The sequence below is a fragment of the Esox lucius genome, chromosome 16, assembly GCF_011004845.1.
Source record: "Esox lucius isolate fEsoLuc1 chromosome 16, fEsoLuc1.pri, whole genome shotgun sequence".
In the NCBI taxonomy this organism is placed as follows: Eukaryota; Metazoa; Chordata; class Actinopteri; order Esociformes; family Esocidae; genus Esox; species Esox lucius.
In genome coordinates this window covers 23,840,627-23,859,196 of record NC_047584.1, presented here as the reverse complement: position 1 = coordinate 23,859,196, position 18,570 = coordinate 23,840,627, and the positions used below count along the sequence as shown (strand labels likewise).

Here is an 18,570-nt window from a genome sequence, read left to right as displayed (position 1 = left end):
CAAAGTCATCCTACTGTCCTCCGTCTCCTCTCATCTGTTATGTTCTCCTCATTCCGGATTTCGCCCCATCCCTTTTCACCCCATTTTTGAGCCAGAATTCCTTGACTAATTCTCTCACATTCTCTTCTTCTCTCCTGGCTACTCTTCCATTTCACCAAATGACATAAACACTTTTCATTTTCATGGACTTCACTTGGTAACAGTTCGAGTGACCAGACTGTAGAAGTGGTTTACTGCTAAAATATGAAGAGGAAACATCCTGTGAATCCATTCTGTGATGGTGTTATCATCCAGTGAGATAAGGATGAAACGAGAATGAAACAAAATAAGTGATGGCAGTGTTAAAGCCCTAGGGAGCTATTTTATGTCCATCACTCCCTACTGTATGTGGATCTTTTTATGGATGTGGTACTTTACATTTTCATAGCTTCTTAACACACATGCACACATGCCTGCATTCAAGCTCTAACACACATACACACATGAGGCAAATATACAGTACATACAGACATACAATGCCCAAGCATTTGGTTTATTTTTATGTTCATTATAGAAATGACTTCAAATCCAGAATGCTAATTTAAATGGCCTATGCTCGACCGAATCTTGCATTCAAGTTGATTGGTCCTTTTTTTCTATACGGTCTGCAATTTCGGAGCAGAGTTGATAAAATCGTCCCTGATTACTTTTAATGTTTTTATCTACTCCAGTTCTCACAGCATATAGACCGTGCGTGTTAATATGGAGGGTGACACAGCTCCGTTTCCAGTCGGAACAGTACTGCACTCTGGAGGCCACTAGAAGAACTGGGAGAGTCCCGTGGTGACGTCAGAGAGCCGGTAGTGAGTCAGGGTTGTCATGTGAATTTTGTGACAGGTTGGGGGTAACAGTGCGCCAGAAAGTCTTGTTGATAGGGTTACGGTAGCTGCCCATCGTCGGTCATTTTATTTTTAGTACTTACCAAAAAAAGGTTTTAGTTTTAATATGTCCACCATGGCTTCGCTATTCAAGAAAAAGACAGTCGACGGTAAGTTGTTTTCAACTGCTTTAGCCTTGTACTTAGGTAACATATTTGTTTGAATTGGTGAGCGCTAATATACGGGACTGAACAAGCTTGTTAGACCAGTTAACTGGTAATATTTGGTGTTTCTGGTGTGTTATCAACTTCCACGTTGGTCAACTTGGAATCCTTGAAAGTTAGATGTTACCATTGTCAGTTTTAGAATAAAGATCAGCTTAAAGAAACAGACTGTATACACTGCTCGCCCGAAACTAGTCAATACATTTCTTTGCGTCTCAGAGAAAGTAGCTTGTAAAGTTTTTTTTGGTGTGTGTGTGTGTTTCACAATGTATGGCCGTCATAACTGTTAACTGCGCTACGCTACATTAAATTGATTGAAGTTTAAAACATTGTTATATTATGTGATGCATCTTTCTACCGTATGGATTATAGACTACTTTGTAACTTACCGGTTCATTCCATCATGAGCAGCATCTGTCAGTGGAAGTCCTGTAAAATCCAGAGATACTGTTATAATTGTAAAAGTACTTTACTGTACGACAAATAGATTTACGTTATAGTTTATCAAATGGTCTGCTCAACCCACTAGTCTATTCTCTGTCCATTCTCTTAACACAATGGCTCGCAGTTCATTGATGATAATGTAAAGATTTCCATTGGGATGTGGTTAGGACTGTGAATGTCAGTTCTGTCTTGTGGAGTTATGGATATGAAGACAGTGGATACAAAGTAATCAGTCTGTACACACAACTGTGTGTGTGTGTGTGTGTGTGTGTGTGTGTGTGTGTGTGTGTGTGTGTGTGTAAAGTCAAGGTTGCCTGTGAAGATAATGCACTGCTTGTCATGCAGCTTTTTGCTGAATGAGTGTGAAAATGAATTCTCAAAAGCATAGTCCCAACAGGTCTCATGGAAAATAAATGAACATACACACGTAAAACATACACATATATAAAAAATAAATAAGTGGAAGAGTAGTCTCCATCGTGTATTGCCCAATTGAATACCTAATGTCTGAGAAACAGTATTAGCCTACATAAAGGCATCAATGTCAGAATGCAGCGCAAGCCTTTAGGCTATTTGGATAATACAGTTAATTAATTACATTTAAATCACCAAAAAAGTATGATGTTTGTCTAACACAATTTCAAGTTTCTACTTAATTTCATATTTAGAAGTGATTTGTCATTACTTCAGGTTCATGTACGAAGAACATCCACTTACTGTAATTTTAGGGTGCCTTTAATGGTAGTTGATCAGATTTGCCCACACATCTCTTGCCTGTCTCTGGATGTGGCAGCGCCAAGTTTGCCGTTGTCGGGTAGCGGTGGTATCCCGTGGTAGGGCATGTGGTGGCGTGCAGGGGTGCGATGGTGTGCGGGTGTAAGCTGTCAGAGTTTTGTAGACGATACCACACCCTTTCACAGACGTTTTCGATACGTCACCTTGAACGTAGATACTACGCCTGACTCCCACAAGTGGTCGGCTGTCTCTCGCTGGAATTGTACGGGATGTTTAGAGTATCACTGTTGACCTATAACAAGGTCTTTCACAGATTCTGTTCATTATGGTTAACTTTATATCAACATTCTCTCGTTTATGGTGATTTTCTTTGTGGTGTTGAGGGTCTGTGTATGGATGAAATCAACTTTCTACAGTATTTTGGGGACTTTATCACCCCATGCATTTTCCTGTATTAGAAAAACCTGACCTTATGGTCACCAAAACAACGTAGAAGGTAACACCCAAAAACAATCAGGTCGAACATTATACAATATAGTTTTTATTATACAAAACTATATATAGTTTATAATAAATCAGGCCAGAGACCTTAAATATAAAAAAATGTGTTGATGAATTTGGACTAGTTTGCTGTTTAACATTTAGTGTAGTGATCCAGCATTGTAACAGGCTTAAGGCTTGGGCGTTGTATCCGTTCCAGTAAGGAGGATGTGTGGTGAAGTGTTTTTTTTGTATTGTATTGCCTGGTCACCTGAGGGCTAATAGCAGTGTAGGGAATGTGTCCTCTACCCAAATATGAGAGCTGGGATGGCCAGGACACTTTCAAGGCAGGGTGTGTGAGAGGGGAAGAGATAAGGAGGGAGTGTGTGAGGCCGTTTGCATTAAATCTGTAGGACAGGATTGTGCCCTTGCCTCCAGACATGACTGGTCTGGGACTGCTCCCCCCCCCCCCCCAAACTCATAATCCACAGCAGGGGGTTTGTTTTAGGGACTTGTGGTGTATTACTCTCTATTCATGCATGCCCTCCCTTCTCCACTTCATTTCACGCCTTTGCCCATCAATGCTACACTTCAAGGAGTTTGTACCTAAGTGTAATTTGGACGCTTTAGTTGTATTATTGTTGCTGTATGAATAAACTAGGAAGCCTTGTGGGTTTTTATTGGAAACCCTTAAAACAAGAAACATTCCAAGCAGCTGCCTACATTACAAGAATGTAAATAATGGATTTGAAATACATTTTGTTTGGGTATGTTTTGTCTTTAGTCTTTATGAGCAATGAACTTTCAAGAAATCTACGGATGCTTGATATTTCTTCTTTGTGTGTTCGCTAAGACAAAGCCCAGCGGTGGACAGTGCGTGCTCAGGTGTTTAAATCACAGAATACTGAATCTGGGTTATGGAAAGAGTTTGAGGCAAGGATGATTTAGATGTCTACTCTTTGATTGAGTAATGTCGGTTAGAGTCTATCCTCTGGGAGAAACATAGTGAATTCAAAATAGTACTTTGTAAAATGCACAATGCAGAAAGTACATTCTATGTATAATACATTGTCTAACTAATCCCTGTTGTCAAATGAGTTACTGTATTTCAGTGTAACAAAGCAGAGTTGGATTTCTAACTGTCTTTATGAGTAATAGTATCCATCTCTCTCTCTCTGTCAGATGTTATAAAGGAACAGACCAAGGAGCTGCGTGGTACTCAGAGACAGATTACCAGAGACAGAGCTGCTCTGGAGAAGCAGGAGAAACAAATGGTAAGACCACCCCCCCCCCCACACACACACACAAACACACACACACACACACACACACCTGTTCTCACACAGATTTTTTCCTTAGACTGGGACTAATTGCATCAAACCTGTGTGAATGACAGTAGGCTCATTCTGCACCACCCTACACCCCTACCCCCCTACACCCCTACCCCCCTACACCCCTACCCCCCTACACCCCTACCCCCCTACACCCCTACCCCCCTACCCCCCTACCCCCCTACCTGCACTCTCATCCTTTTCCTGTTCTGCTAGATCTACATGCTGCGTAGCTAACAGGTCCCATAGACAGGACAGGATAACTGGGGCAGTTACAGTGGGGGAGAAGGTACCTCACACACAGTCTCCATAGGGCTGAGTGAACAACACAATGGCGCATTTCCCCAGCATTTCTCACTGCAATATCAGAATGATGAAAGGAAGGCCCGGTATCTTTCTGTTGTTTTAAGTAAACATCCCACATTCCGTAATTACCACCCCAGGGACCAGCTTTTTATTTCTCATTAAAATAGGTCCTAATTAATCTAATTTCTATGCCCCTGTTATCTTTATATTGGTCTGAAAAACTAGTGACCTATATTACAGTTTTGCATGAATGTATTGCAATACACAGATACACACACACACACACACATGCGCGCACACACCCTAAGCCAGGCACACGCAGACAGCTTCAAACGTGCACAGAGACGCACAAACACACATGCACACACATCTTTCCCGGTGTCTTTGCACTTCCTTGGCTGGGGATGCTGTAGACTTCTCATTATTGTTAGTCTGTAGCAAAGACACCACTAGTGCTTTCAGCACAAATCACAAAAAACTGTTTCGCAGATGAACCCCCCCCCACACACACACACACACACACACACACACCTAGTAAGATGTCTAATTTAATCACTACTGTATGTGGAACACTGTTATCAAGTGTGGCTGTATCAGGTAGGATTTGATTATGTTGCCAATTCATTCCTCCGGCAGAGTTCAATTCATTATTCCGATGAAAAGAAACATGTCTCTTCTGCAGCTGAAGTGTCGCCCTGGTCCAGTGAACATCAGATCAGTCTGTTTCTTTGGAAATTGTTCATCTTAGTGAGCGCATCGCCTATCTGTCAGTTTCACCTCTTTCTCTCTCTCGGTGTCTCTGTTCCACTCAATCCTCTGTCTATTTCTGTCTCTCTCTCCATCTCTGTCTTTACAAGGAAATATAACAACAGGGGTAAGCTTTCTTCACCCTAGTCTGTGAACACTACACACTGCTACACAACAGCCTAGGTCCCTGTTGTTAAATGTGCGCATTTATTTTGCCTCACTGGAGATACAAATAAAATAAAAATGAAAGCATAATTAATAAGCTTGGATTTTACAGTGTGTATTTTTCTCAGTTATCTGCTAAGCAGGCAGACAGGCAGCCCCGTGTGTCAAATGGGTGCTGCATTGGGTCTGTCATTTGAATCTGCCTCCTCAGCTGTTTGGCTCCACACGAGTAGACGTGCGAGGGCCACTTGATGAAGCCGTGCTGGATGTGCTGAACGGTCGGCTCCTTCACTCCTCCTCTCACCTCACTGATCTGTCCTAATGACTGTTTAACGCTCACTCTGAGGGAGCAGTGGAAGACTGGGGGAATATTCCTGGAAGCTTTAATGAAGCTCATTAATAAATGATTGTTTTTTTTGAGGCTCTTCACAACAAACACATAAACATGGAGATGCGAGGCTGCAGCATTTCCCGGGAGACCCGAACAGCCGTGTGAGATCACTCAGGGCCAGAGGCTGTTTTCACGTGTTTACTCAAGCTAAGAGGGGCTGCTAACTTTCAGGTGCTTATTTACACTGTTTACGCCCCACCAGGGCTCCGTGGGGATCCTGCTGCATCTACTATGGATTTATCTACAGTAGATCTGTCTGTGAGTGCAGTGAAGTGACCTGTTTACAGTCCGATGTAAACCCTTTCATAAGCTTACCCTTGGTAATCCTGCTTGTCTTCTTCCTGTCCCCTGTAGGAGATGGAGATTAAGAAGATGGCTAAGTCTGGGAACAGGGAAGCATGTAAGATCCTGGCAAAGCAACTGGTCCAGCTGAGGAAGCAGAAGAACAGGACCTATGCTGTCAGTTCAAAGGTCACCTCCATGTCCACGCAGACCAAGGTCATGAACTCCCAGATGAAGATGGCTGGAGCCATGTCTGCCACGGCTAAAGTAGGAACCAGTCACAGTGACTGCATGCATTCAAACACTCGTTCACAGTCGGGAGTCTGGCATTCCATCTCTTCATTCCATCCGTCTGTGTTTCTTTGTTTCTGTGTAAATGAGGCCAGAATCAGAATCAGACCCACTAACCCAGTTAAAACAAAAAGACTCAAAAACAGCTGAGTTGAAAGGATTCCTGTCCTCTCTTGCTCAGAGTGTGATAATTAGTGTGTCTCTATATCATGCCCCCCCCCCCACGCCGCAAGACCGTCCTGTTATTCTGTGTGATGATTTTACCCCCCCTCCTGTCTACAGCTTAAAGACACAGATCAGATGAGATCTTACACATCTTAGTTATTAGCCATTAGGCTTCCAGTTGTGTATAAAGTGGCATATCCAATTAGCCCAGTTAGAGGACAATTGGTGTATAATGTTTAGAGCTTTGGTGTTTCAGTTATCAAGTATTTTTCTTAAGCAGTTATTAATGTATTAATGATCAATCTGTTTCTAATCAGGAAAGTCTCTTGGCGTTGTATTTAATTAGTCATGGTCAGGATGTCTGATTGGCTGAAAGGGAGCAGGGATAAAGAGGTCAAACTGAACACAGTTGTGAAGTGAACGCGTTGAGGGCGGACATCTCTCTCTGGCGCTGAGGTGACAGACTAGCTCAGTGTGTTCATCGTCTTCCAAGTGACACCCCCATCCTGTTTCCTGCCATTCTGGGAACAGGTGCTTTGTCTTCGCTGTAAAGTTTCCACCAACCACCCTAAACCCATCTATGTATAGACAAACAGCACTCCGCTGCTGCAGAGAGATCTACTAACATCAAGGACGCACTTGGAGACGTTTTGGAACAAAATGCAAATTGGTAATTAGATGCAGCATTGGAATTAAACTAGGCCAAGTCTGTGTCGACACACGTGTGTACAGTACAGAAGTACTTGTGTGTGTGTGTGTGTGTGTGTGTGTGACATTTAACAGCATTGAGGTGTAACTCCTGTGTGTGTTTTGTCCAGACGATGCAGACAGTGAATAAGAAGATGGATCCGCAGAAGACCCTCAAGACCATGCAGGACTTCCAGAGGGAGAACATGAAGATGGGCATGACAGAAGACATGAGTAAGAGCTGCTGTTATTGGCTGCTTTAAACCGTTTAAAAGATGCACATTAGTAACAGAAAAAGAAACTGTCCAAAGTTCAAACCAGAAATTCCATGGAGATCCGTGTTTGTCTGGTGGTTCAGTGACCTGACAACTCACAGCTTTTAAAAGTAAACCGACTGGCAACTGTCTCTCTCTCTCTCTCCCTCTTTCTTTCTCTCTCTCTCTCTCTCCCTCTTTCTCCCTCAAGTCAACGATACTTTAGATGAGATTTTTGACGAGTCAGGTGATGAAGAAGAATCTCAGGACATTGTAAACCAGGTTCTGGATGAGATTGGCATTGAGATCTCAGGAAAGGTAAGCGCATCACTAGGGCTGTTCGCAATTATTACATAATTCCCTGATCGCGATTATTGGAGCCATATCGCAATAATTCTTTATGACCATCTTTTTGCACAATATTTAGATTCAAAAGTCATGTTTCTAAACTGAATGAGGGAGATTGTTTACATCAACGTTAGAAACGTCTCAACAAATACCATGGGAATGATGTCCGTCTTAGTCAGTTAAGATGTCTGGCCCAGGGGTGCAGCAGAGTGGATGACAGGTCTGTGGAAAGTTACAGGTGCAGATCATTTACTGAAAGTAATTTGCTTCTTAAATTCAGTGTATCTAAACCCAGTTTAGAATTGTTTTGCGATGCAGCGTTATGTTGCAACATTATTAGTTAATAGACAAACGGGTTTCAGTCGCCTATTTGTCGTATCAAAAAATATTTGGCGTATATAGAAATATCTGTTGTCCCATTGCATTTTTAGGTCTATAATTGAAAATAAAATAAATTGTCCTTGTCCTTGTACATGAACTGAATTAATCAACTGAGCGTTGAAACAGGTTTTGTGAAGTTAGGAAGGCCTACAAAATATTTTTAGAATTAGCTATTTCCACTAACTAGCCTATAATAATATATGCAGCAGAGCGGGAGGTGAAATTAACATTGTTTAGTGGTAGTTCCAATACAACCGTACCACACTGGGCACATTTTGGTTTAAAGCCAAATTAAGCAATTATTTGGAGGAGCCAAATTGTCAGATTAGATCCAGAAAAGTGGCGATCAAAAGCATGAACACCACAAATGTGAAGAACCATGTACCAATCACCAGGGATATAATTACAGTATTATCAGCCTCACACTGTACTAGTGGCATAAAATTAACAATATAGATCATTAAATGGTTAATCGCAATTATTTGTGTGACATTCATCGTCAACTAAAATTTCATCATCGTGCCAGCCCTACCCATTACAGTTTAGTCGTCTGGTAGACGAAGTCCTGATCCATCTCAAAGCTCTGTGTGACAGACAGGCCGACAGACGGCAGAGTGGGGGAAAGCCTGTTTTATTCATGTGAAGGTAGCCTTTAAGTTCTGCCTGTGTCTGTCAGGATGTGCTGTTTGAGGAGATATCCTGTAGGTAATGCCGGTGGGCTACCCCTGTGTGGTGATTTATGAGGCCATTACAGTGATTGTCTCCATCTGGCGGAGACGAGAATCCACTCCCCCTGGGGGCCAAGTGTGTCACTACACCACCTCCACTCTCCTCAATGCACAGTGCCAGTCTTAACAGTTCTGATGTGTGTCAAGAACCAGTCATAACGGTTTGGATCTGTGTTACAGTAAGTGCCAGGCTTAACGGTTCTGATGGGTGTTAAGCACAGTGCCAGTCATAATGGTTCTGATGTGTGTTAAGCACCAGTCATGATGGATCTGATGTGTGTTAAGCACCAGTCATGATGGTTCTGATGTGTGTTAAGTGCCAGCCTAAACGGTTCTGATGTGTGTGTTAAGCGCCAGCCTTAGCGGTTCTGATGTGTGTTAAGCGCCAGCCTAAACCGTTCTGATGTGTGTGTTAAGCGCCAGCCTTAGCGGTTCTGATGTGTGTTAAGCGCCAGCCTTAGCGGTTCTGATGTGTGTTAAGCGCCAGCCTTAGCGGTTCTGATGTGTGTTAAGCGCCAGCCTTAGCGGTTCTGATGTGTGTTAAGCGCCAGCCTTAGCGGTTCTGATGTGTGTGTTAAGAGCCAGCCTTAGCGGTTCTGATGTGTGTTAAGTGCCAGCCTTAGCGGTTCTGATGTGTGTGTTAAGCGCCAGCCTTAGCGGTTCTGATGTGTGTTAAGTGCCAGCCTTAGCGGTTCTGATGTTTGTGTTAAGCGCCAGCCTTAGCGGTTCTGATGTGTGTGTTAAGAGCCAGCCTTAGCAGTTCTGATGTGTGTTAAGTGCCTGTCTTAACGGTTCTGATGTGTGTGTTCCAGATGGTGAGAGCCCCGGCAGCAGGGAAAAGTACCCCGACTGCCTCTCCTAAGCGGAAAACCCAGATCTCTGATGACGAGATAGAGAGACAACTTCGAGCCCTGGGAGTGGACTAACACACCACACACCATGATTTACCCCTGAACTAGCAGTCCAGAGGCCACGATTTAGGCCTGTACTAGCAGTCCATGTGTCTGTGACTAGCCAACTGAGGGTGGTTATAAATATCTAATGAGTCAATGAAGGAAGAATGCACTGTATTTTCATGACATTTTGCGTATGGTCCTCAGACAGCCATTCCTATGGGAAGATGATGAACTAATGAAGATTTTTTTCTGCTCTCTGATCATCTGTAGGTACAGTGCTATAGACATTGATGTCATAGACTGCTGACAATGTGCCTGTTTAATACCACTGACATTAACTCTAGGAGTACTGACAGTACTAACCCCTGAGAATAGGGTAAGGGTTTGACTTTTTCACTGCTAACCGTTTTGCATGAGAATCCATGGAATCAGCTGGTCAACACAAGACCCCAGTTATGTACATAGAATAATGGGATGGAATAATCTAGTGCTAATTCAAACTGAGAACAGTTATTTTAATGGCTTGTTTGGTACTACTTTTGGTACGAATTGTGTTGTAATCTGAAGATATAGTGGATGTGTTAGTAATCTCATTTCTTTCTGATGTGGGAGGGAACTATCTGAGTACATCCTCATTTCTCACAATTTACCCTGGCTGCTGTGCAGTTTCCATACATGTTGTTTAAAACACACACACTCTTGGACTTGGATCGACGAGAAGACGTGAATAAGACACTCAACTGGTTTTGTTTTCCTGACTGTGATTCTGTGTCTCTGTCCTCCATGCTGTAAAACCAGGTTAGGAGATGTCACATATTCAGCTGAACAGCATGTAATACACCCGACCATGTTGTCATGGATCTATCATTGTTTTCTGCTGTTGAATAATATATAATGTTTAAATGATTGTTGATGGAATGCATGACTTGGAGAACTGACCCAGTATTGTTTCATTGGTTTTTGTAATGAGGGAGAACGAGGTGTTCCTTGAAAATATTCCAGAGAGGAATAACAAATATCGATTTGTCTTACCTTTATCCACCGTATCCAACTATTGTCTCCTTTGTCTACGTACAGTTCTACTATTTAGAGTTGATTATGACTTTTATAATGAATAAAATCTCTCTGTCCGACTACTGCTCGAATGACTTCCTATGCCAGACGCACCTCCACCCTTCACACACATGCTGATTCGTAGGCAGTGACAGACCCACTGCAGCCCAGGGCTGAGACCTGATTACACAGACAGACTGCCTGGTCCCACTGGGGGAAACAACCACATAAACTACAGGCTGTAAATTAGTATAGGGCCCCCTATCCCCAACCCATCCCTACCTTACCATCCCCAGTACCCCTACACAACCCCCCTACCATCCCCAGTACCCCTCCACAACCCCCCTACCATCCCCAGTACCCCTCCACAACCCCCCTACCATCCCCAGTACCTCCACAACCCCCCTACCATCCCCAGCACCCCTCCACAACCTCCCTACCATCCCCAGTACCTCCACAACCCCCCTACCATCCCCAGCACCCCTCCACAACCCCCCTACCATCCCCAGTACCCCCACAACCCCCCTACCATCCCCAGTCACCCTCCACAACCCCGCTGCCATCCCCAGTCCCCCTCCACAACCCCCCTACCATCCCCAGTCCCCCTCCACAACCCCCCTACCATCCCCAGTACCCCTACACAACCCCCCTACCATCCCCACAGCACCCCTCCACAACCCCCCCTACCATCAGATTTGTTTCTTTGGTATATTTTTCAATGATTGTGTATCAGCCAGGTACTAAATGATCATTAGACAATGGCTGTCACTTGTGGCCTGTCTTTGAGTCCAACTCTGCAGTGATGCTGTAGTGTGATTTGTCCAGTGGGCCTATTCATCACCTAAATCAGCTCCTCTTCACTGTTGGTTTGTATGTATTTATTCATGGAACACATCAAGAAAACAGTAAACTTGAAAAATGAAGCATTAAACTGGGACAGTGGCTTTTGATTTCTTACAGTATAAAAATGTCTGAGGATGTCTGTGGATCTCTGTTAATAAATTAGCTGTTCCCATACATAGTCATCCAGTTTCACGTCACATTTCAGATGATAAAGACACAAGAATATATTACTATCATTTTTTTTTACCGCTACCAAACTTGGAATCATAAATTGTTATACAGTAGTGGTTTATGCATTTCAGGCATTTCTAGAACAACATTCCATATGTCCATTAGCACAGTGACATCGCACCAGAACAAAGGTTCTGTTGGCATTATGGGACACAAAGGGGTCAGAGGTCCAGGGTTATCTACAGGTCGGACTGTCCTTGGTAAGGTAGGAGCTGTGGTGGAGGCTGGTCTTGACACGTTTCTCTCGTTGCCGACGGTTACAAAACCAGACCCGGACCACCTCCTTCTCGAGGTGCAGCCCCTCGGCCATACGGACAATCTCCTGAGACGAGGGCTTACTCTTCTCCCCGAAACTGCACTCCAACGCCTCTTTAGCCCCGAGACTAGAGAAGAGTGCAGGGAGGCATTTTTTTCAGAAGGGAGGTAGGGATGGATCAAACTCCTGTTCAGGAACAACTTTACCTTTAATGTGCATATATGGGAAGAAGATAGTGTAATGCTGTAGTCAGTTGCAAAAGAGAATGTCGCATTGATAGTTACCTGATGGTGGTTCTTCGTTTCCTCTTCCGCTCATTGATGCCCATTTTCTCATTAAACAGAGCTGTGAACCGACCCACAACCACAAACCCCCATCATTAGTTATTCAATTAAGGTCATGGTTTTGCCCTCTCCCAGGGTAAGGTCATGGTTGTCCACCTACCCCCAGCCTGCTCTGCTTCATCCAGCCACTTGGCCAGAATGGCCTTCAGCGTGCATGCGTTCTTGAAGCTCAGCTGGAGGTTCTCGAAGCGACAGATAGTGGTCTGGCTGAATTCTGAGCCGTGCACTGCAGCCAGTGCCTCTCCAACGTTGGTCTGGGTGTACCCTGTCAATCACACAGGCAGCCATCCAGTATCTCCCTGTGGGAGCTTGTGTGTGAAAACACGTGTACGACAGGTCGGGACCGGCTGACAGCAAACTCACCCAGTTTGATCCTACGTAGTTTGAAGTCGTTGGCGAACTTCTCCAGCTCTCGTATCTGAGGTGAGTCCAGGTCAGGGGGGTCATCTGGAGCACGGCTCCTACGGCGAGGGTCCTTGATGTCCCCCAGGGACGGCTCCTCGGACAGCAGAGTGGTGGGCAGGGGGGGGGAAGCTGTGGCTTAAAGAGCATGAGCCCCCACCCAGACCGTGCTCTGGAAACTTATACAAGCAAGGGGCCAAGGAACCTAAACAGACAGAAGCAGCAACTGTGGTACCAGGCATAACCACTGGAGGGCAGTGTAAGTGTGTCAATTAATGTGCTGTGTGTGTGTGTGTGTGTGTGTGTGTGTGTGCATACCTTGCAGTGTGTTTGCTCCGTTGACCATGTTTGGGTGCGGGACACTGCAGGTCTGGAGGATTCGGGTCTGAGATATACTGGCAGACAACATCTCCTGAGCTAGAAAGGAAACCTTCATCATCAACACATTTATTACCGATATTTGACCAGATAAATATGCCAACGACACATTCTCATTTACACTAATGACCTGCAGGGACAAAGCGACCGGGGTTCTTATCTTGTCGTTTTGGGGATCAGAACCCGCAACCTTTTGTAACCCAACTTGGCCACTTCTGTAATCTGCCGGCCCTCATCATCATCACCACAAACATCATCATCATCACTGACCTGCCATCATGCCGTAAGTTGTCTGTTGGTTGCTATAGTGACAGGGTGTGACGGGGTAGTGTAGTCCGGAGGTACCGTTGCTAAGGGCGTTGCCAAGGGTGGAGGTGGATAGGTGCATGTGAGAACGTTTGGATGACTGGACGAGAGACAGACCTGAAGGAACTGGTGAGAGAGACAGATGTGAGGGAACTGGTGAGAGAGACAGACGTGAGGGAACTGTTGAGAGAGTCAAACCTGAGGGAACTGTTGAGAGAGACAGACCTGAGGGAACTGTTGAGAGAGACAGACCTGAGGGAACTGTTGAGAGAGACAGACCTGAGGGAACTGGTGAGAGAGACAGACCTGAGGGAACTGGTGAGAGAGACAGACCTGAGGGAACTGGGGAGAGAGACAAACCTGAGGGAACTGGTGAGAGAGACAGACCTGAGGGAACTGGTGAGAGAGACAGATCTGAGGGAACTGGTGAGAGAGACAGATCTGAGGGAACTGGTGAGAGAGACAGACCTGAGGGAACTGGTGAGAGAGACAGACCTGAGGGAACTGGTGAGAGAGACAAACCTGAGGGAACTGGTGAGAGAGACAGACCTGAGGGAACTGGTGAGAGAGACAAACCTGAGAGGACTGGTGAGAGAGACAGACCTGAGAGGACTGGTGAGATAGACCTGAGGCAAGTGGAGAGAGACCTCAGATCAGTGAAACACTTTTTTTGCAGTACCCCTGTGAAGATCTTTATAAGTGTGTACATTTGTAATGGGTGCTCGTGTTTTTTAAATAATTCAAATTGTGTGCTTGGATTCGACACAACTGGTTGATTTTCCTTTTTCACTGCAAAAGCTGTTGCATTAAATTAGTTAATTAAATAATTATCTACTGCTGGGACAATTAGCTGATAAGACAAATTTACATAAATGAAATGCATTTGCTATTTGAAATGTTCCTTCCCTGCATGAAGGACTTGGACCCACATTAAATTGAACTGAAACACACTCAGACATGAATGTGTGATGTGGGCATGTTCACAAAGGTATCCAATGGGAAGAATTTTCCATACACTGCTTGAATGGTGGGTTAAGTGTGGTCAAGGGCAGTAGGCTATTGATCAGAATACTGACTGTGAAAGATAATGAATGGTGCCTGAATTTACTTTTAGATGCAGGCCAAATATTAATCTAGGACATACAACAGCATGTGTGTGTGTGCGTGCGTGTGTGTGTGCATGCCAGAGTAAGGATGCATGTTAACACACAGCCGGGACCGTAAAATGGGTCAATGACACCCCACCTACACTGTTGACACACTTACATACACGCTCTGCACACACCTGCACACCTGCACACACACGACATGCAGGGGCGACTGCCCCACCTGTTGTCAACAGAAAGAACTGCAACAACATTTTTTTTTTTATTTCTTGAAGATTACTTCCTATAATGTATTATCTATAAATATAGGATCTTCCTAAATTGCATATCATTTGTGTTAGGATTTTATTTCGTGTTCATTGGTCCCTGCCTTGCTGCTTCAGACTGCATTCTGCCAATTTGAGTTTGCAGTAGTAGGCCATAGGCTAAGCCTGAATTTGGGGCTAGCCCCTCTCTCACAATGTAATGTACATTGTACGTGTGAAAATATTAATACGCATGCTCAGAATGTAAGTGTGATCAATGTAGATCTAAGAAAAAGTGGCTAACAGTTAGCATACAGAAGAAGGCACACGTCTATTTTCCATGTCTGCTATTTGGTGGAGATGGTACTTGGTCGAGGACGGGTTACAAAGATTTGAAACATCTTTCTGAGAGGATTGCAAAACATGAGAGCAGTCATCTGGACAATGCTGTGAAATTGGGCTTACTTGGAAGGGTAAATGTCGCAGCCCAAGTTGACAGTGCATACAGGCGCTCCATTGAGCAGCATAACATACAGGTGGAGGAAAACATGTACGTTCTCAGTCGGATCATAATATGTATTAAACTGTGGAAAATGTGAAACCACACTGCAGGGGCCCAATGAGTCGGTGGACTCCCTGAATCCTGGAATATTCAGATGCATTTTCGTGTGAGGGCGATTCGAGACTTCAGAGGCACTATGACGCTCAGCCCATCTTCATTGTTTGGTGATACATGTTGCCTGACAATACAGTGACAGAGAGGTTTTTGGAGTTTGTGGAAGTCAAAGATAAAACTGGACTCGGCCCCTCTAATAGCATCAAGGGTGTGCTGGAACCACTGAAGCTGGGAGAAAAGCTGATCGCTCAGACTTATGATGGTGCGGCTGTAATGAGTGGAAACGTCCGAGGGGTACAGACGCTAATGAAAGAGATACCAACATGCCCAGTTTGTTCACTGCTATGCTCAACAGCAGAACCTGACCTTGCAGCAACTTTGTTCAGCAAGGATGAGCATCCTAAAGATCTTTTTTGCAGATTGAACTGCTTTTGCCACCTTTTCTCTGTGCTCCAAAACGTGTTGCAGCACTTGCTGAGGCAACACAGAGACGCATTCCAAGGCCACCCACTTTCAAAGTAGAACTGTCCATGCAGTTTGGGAAAACCGCGCTGCGCTGCTCCTGTGTATGGAGGACATACGCACACAACCAGATGGGATGAGGCCACCATAAGTGAGGCATACGGCCTGTAAAAAAAAAACTCTGGGACCGAGCCTTTCTGGCAGGCTTTTTTTTCTTCCTTATGCCAGAAGTTGATGTTTTATACAACACTCAGAGTGGGATTAGGATTAGCAGTTCGCTCACCCGTTTCAAGGAGAATGTCCAGAATATGCGGAAGCAAACTGATGAATGGGCTGCCACCGTTCACGATGGAACCGACGAGCCACGCCGACGAGTAACCAACACAGCACCGGTGATGAAGGAGGCATGCGACACAGTCATCTCCCAGGTGGAGCAGAGGTTTTCACAAAGTGACCACCTGATCGCTGCCAAGCTGGTTGACAGCTCGCTCTTCCCACAATTTGTCTTGTCTTTCCCTACATCTGAGCTTGACTGTGCGGTGAAAATATGGCCTCTAGGAAACGAGGAACAGTTGAAGTCTGATCTGACCACTTCTGTACCGCCACGCTGAGCTTCACAATGGTAAGACGGCCCTGTCTCTGTTAAGATCCATCCATAAGAACAACCTAGAGGCTTTTGCTGAGACCGTCAATCTGCTGAAAATTATCATAACAACACCTATGAAGACATCCGAGTCAGAGAGGAACTTTTCCACCTTAAAGAGGGTAAAAACATTCACTCGCAATACCATGGGACAGCCGCGACTCAACGCATTGGCCATGTTGTCCATCGAAAACTCGCTGATTCAGCAGCTAGATGACTTAATTCCCAAAGTCATCGAAAAGTTTGCCCAGAGGAAGAACCACCTTTCTCTTCAAGTGAGCCCTCAGCCTTGGTTAGTGGAAGCATATTTTATCATCCTGCCTTTGTGGTGCTGGTCCGTGCGTTGGTCATATTTTTGTGCTGGATGGATTGATATAGATCACAGGTGTCGAACCGGTTCCACAAAGGGCCGAGTGTCTGCAGGTTTTTGGTTTTTCCTATAAATTGGTTCCTAGTTCATACCTACACAACCAGGTGAGGGTAGAAACTAACCAATCAGTGACCTAATTAACCAATCAAGTACAAGGAGAGAGCAAAAACCTGCAGACACTCGGCCCTCCGTGGAACCGGTTTGACACCTCTGATATAGATGGTGACGAGTGTCAGTGTGTCCATGCTTATCTATTAAGGTTGTTGTCATAGAACGGATCTGTATCCCTAAAAAGTTGACTTTCCGCTTCGTTGTGGCCTTCAGTGGTGTTGAGCTCATTGCTGTTCGCGTATGGCGAACATTTGTAAATGTGACAGTGGTAATTTTACATGTGTGTGTGAGAGAAGGAGAGCAATTACACAAGAAGGTCTCTCTCTTTCTCTCCAGTATGTGTACTACAACACCTGGTAGAAGCAAGCCGCTCTGTCGTTAAAAGTGTTTTGTGCAGCCACGCTGTTTGTTGATGGTTTAAATAAACACATCAGTAGCAAGAGGGAGTTTTGTAGCTTTATTGGTATTTTTGAAATGGTTTGTGCCCCACCAATTTTTTACATATAGAAACGCCACCTGACACATACACACTATACTAACACTCAGAATGTCTTTACGGCCAACAGCTGGAGACATTCTACAAACACCTAAAACAGACCTGCATGGTTCTACACGATCCAGATATTACAGTGCTGCTATCCACACACAGCCCTGGATCACACACACACACATTATCACTCGTCTCACGGTGTGGAAAGCGGTCATTACCTGGACACAGAAACATCAAACGTGCCCACACATAAACACACACACACACACACATCCTAGAGGCAACTTTCAGAGGTCAGGGGTGAAAGGTTACCTGCAGACACCATGTTGTGTGTGTGAGTGGAGACGGAGGAGGGCAGGCAATCAGCAGAGGAGGCGTGGTGCATGAGGAGTGGCAAGGAGTCCCCTGCCAGGGTGGTGAAGGAGTCTGCACTGAACGCCTGGCAAGACATCTCGATGATCACACCTCCTTCTCACCTCCTCACCTGGACAGGATTGGTGGAAACACCTCTACTGCTCTCCACACCCGGTCTCTCCTCCAGCTGTTCTCAGGTAGACTCTCAGGTACTGACTTCTGCACCGGACTTCCTTAGGTCAGGTAAAAGCTGGTCTACTTGGCTGGTCCCCCTCTCCTTTTGGCTGTACACATTCAGGTGGTTGGGCCTCAGGGGATCTCAGTTTTTGGATAGATGTCTGGTGACTTTCTTCAGTTCCTCCCTGGCCTACCTGAATAACACTCTGCCTGTCTACTGCAGATATTTATACCCCACCCCTCTCTGCCCCACCCCCCCACCCCACACACACCTTCCCCAAACCCCCACAGCATGTATCTGACCGGCTGCCTCCAGCCAGAGTAGGGAAAATCCTGGATTAGTAGCACAGAGAAATGGGTAACTTAATAGCTAGGTCTCTCTGGTTGTCTCTCTGCGTTCCCTATTTTTCTCCCTTCATTCTCTCAATCTCTCAATTCTTATTTATATTTTTCATTCCTTCTCTCTCTTCA

General features: G+C 44.9%; 2 protein-coding genes across 3 annotated transcripts; one reads left to right on the top strand and one right to left on the bottom strand.

The window, feature by feature from the left end:
• Nucleotides 1-691: 691 nt before the first annotated feature.
• chmp2ba (charged multivesicular body protein 2Ba) lies at nucleotides 692-10,845 on the top strand. 2 transcript variants are annotated; one of them, XM_020054596.3, is made up of 7 exons: nucleotides 692-1,027; nucleotides 3,923-4,014; nucleotides 5,711-5,851; nucleotides 6,035-6,229; nucleotides 7,237-7,339; nucleotides 7,571-7,677; nucleotides 9,629-10,845. In XM_020054596.3, exons 4-7 carry the CDS (start codon nucleotides 6,038-6,040, stop codon nucleotides 9,740-9,742), a joined length of 516 nt encoding a protein of 171 aa, XP_019910155.1. In that variant the 5' UTR covers nucleotides 692-1,027; nucleotides 3,923-4,014; nucleotides 5,711-5,851; nucleotides 6,035-6,037; the 3' UTR covers nucleotides 9,743-10,845. The 2 variants fall into 2 exon arrangements, with proteins under 2 accessions (XP_019910155.1, XP_010878460.1); XM_010880158.4 differs by lacking the exon at nucleotides 5,711-5,851 and having other exon boundaries at nucleotides 695-1,027.
• A 1,107-nt stretch (nucleotides 10,846-11,952) lies between these two features.
• On the bottom strand, nucleotides 11,953-18,282 carry pou1f1 (POU class 1 homeobox 1). The gene is given in 8 exon segments (XM_010880148.3): nucleotides 11,953-12,222; nucleotides 12,380-12,440; nucleotides 12,540-12,704; nucleotides 12,803-12,968; nucleotides 12,970-13,046; nucleotides 13,160-13,258; nucleotides 13,490-13,651; nucleotides 17,881-18,282. Coding segments are annotated over 8 exon segments (1,077 nt in total). The 5' UTR covers nucleotides 18,020-18,282; the 3' UTR covers nucleotides 11,953-12,014.
• Between the last annotated feature and the right edge of the window lie 288 nt (nucleotides 18,283-18,570).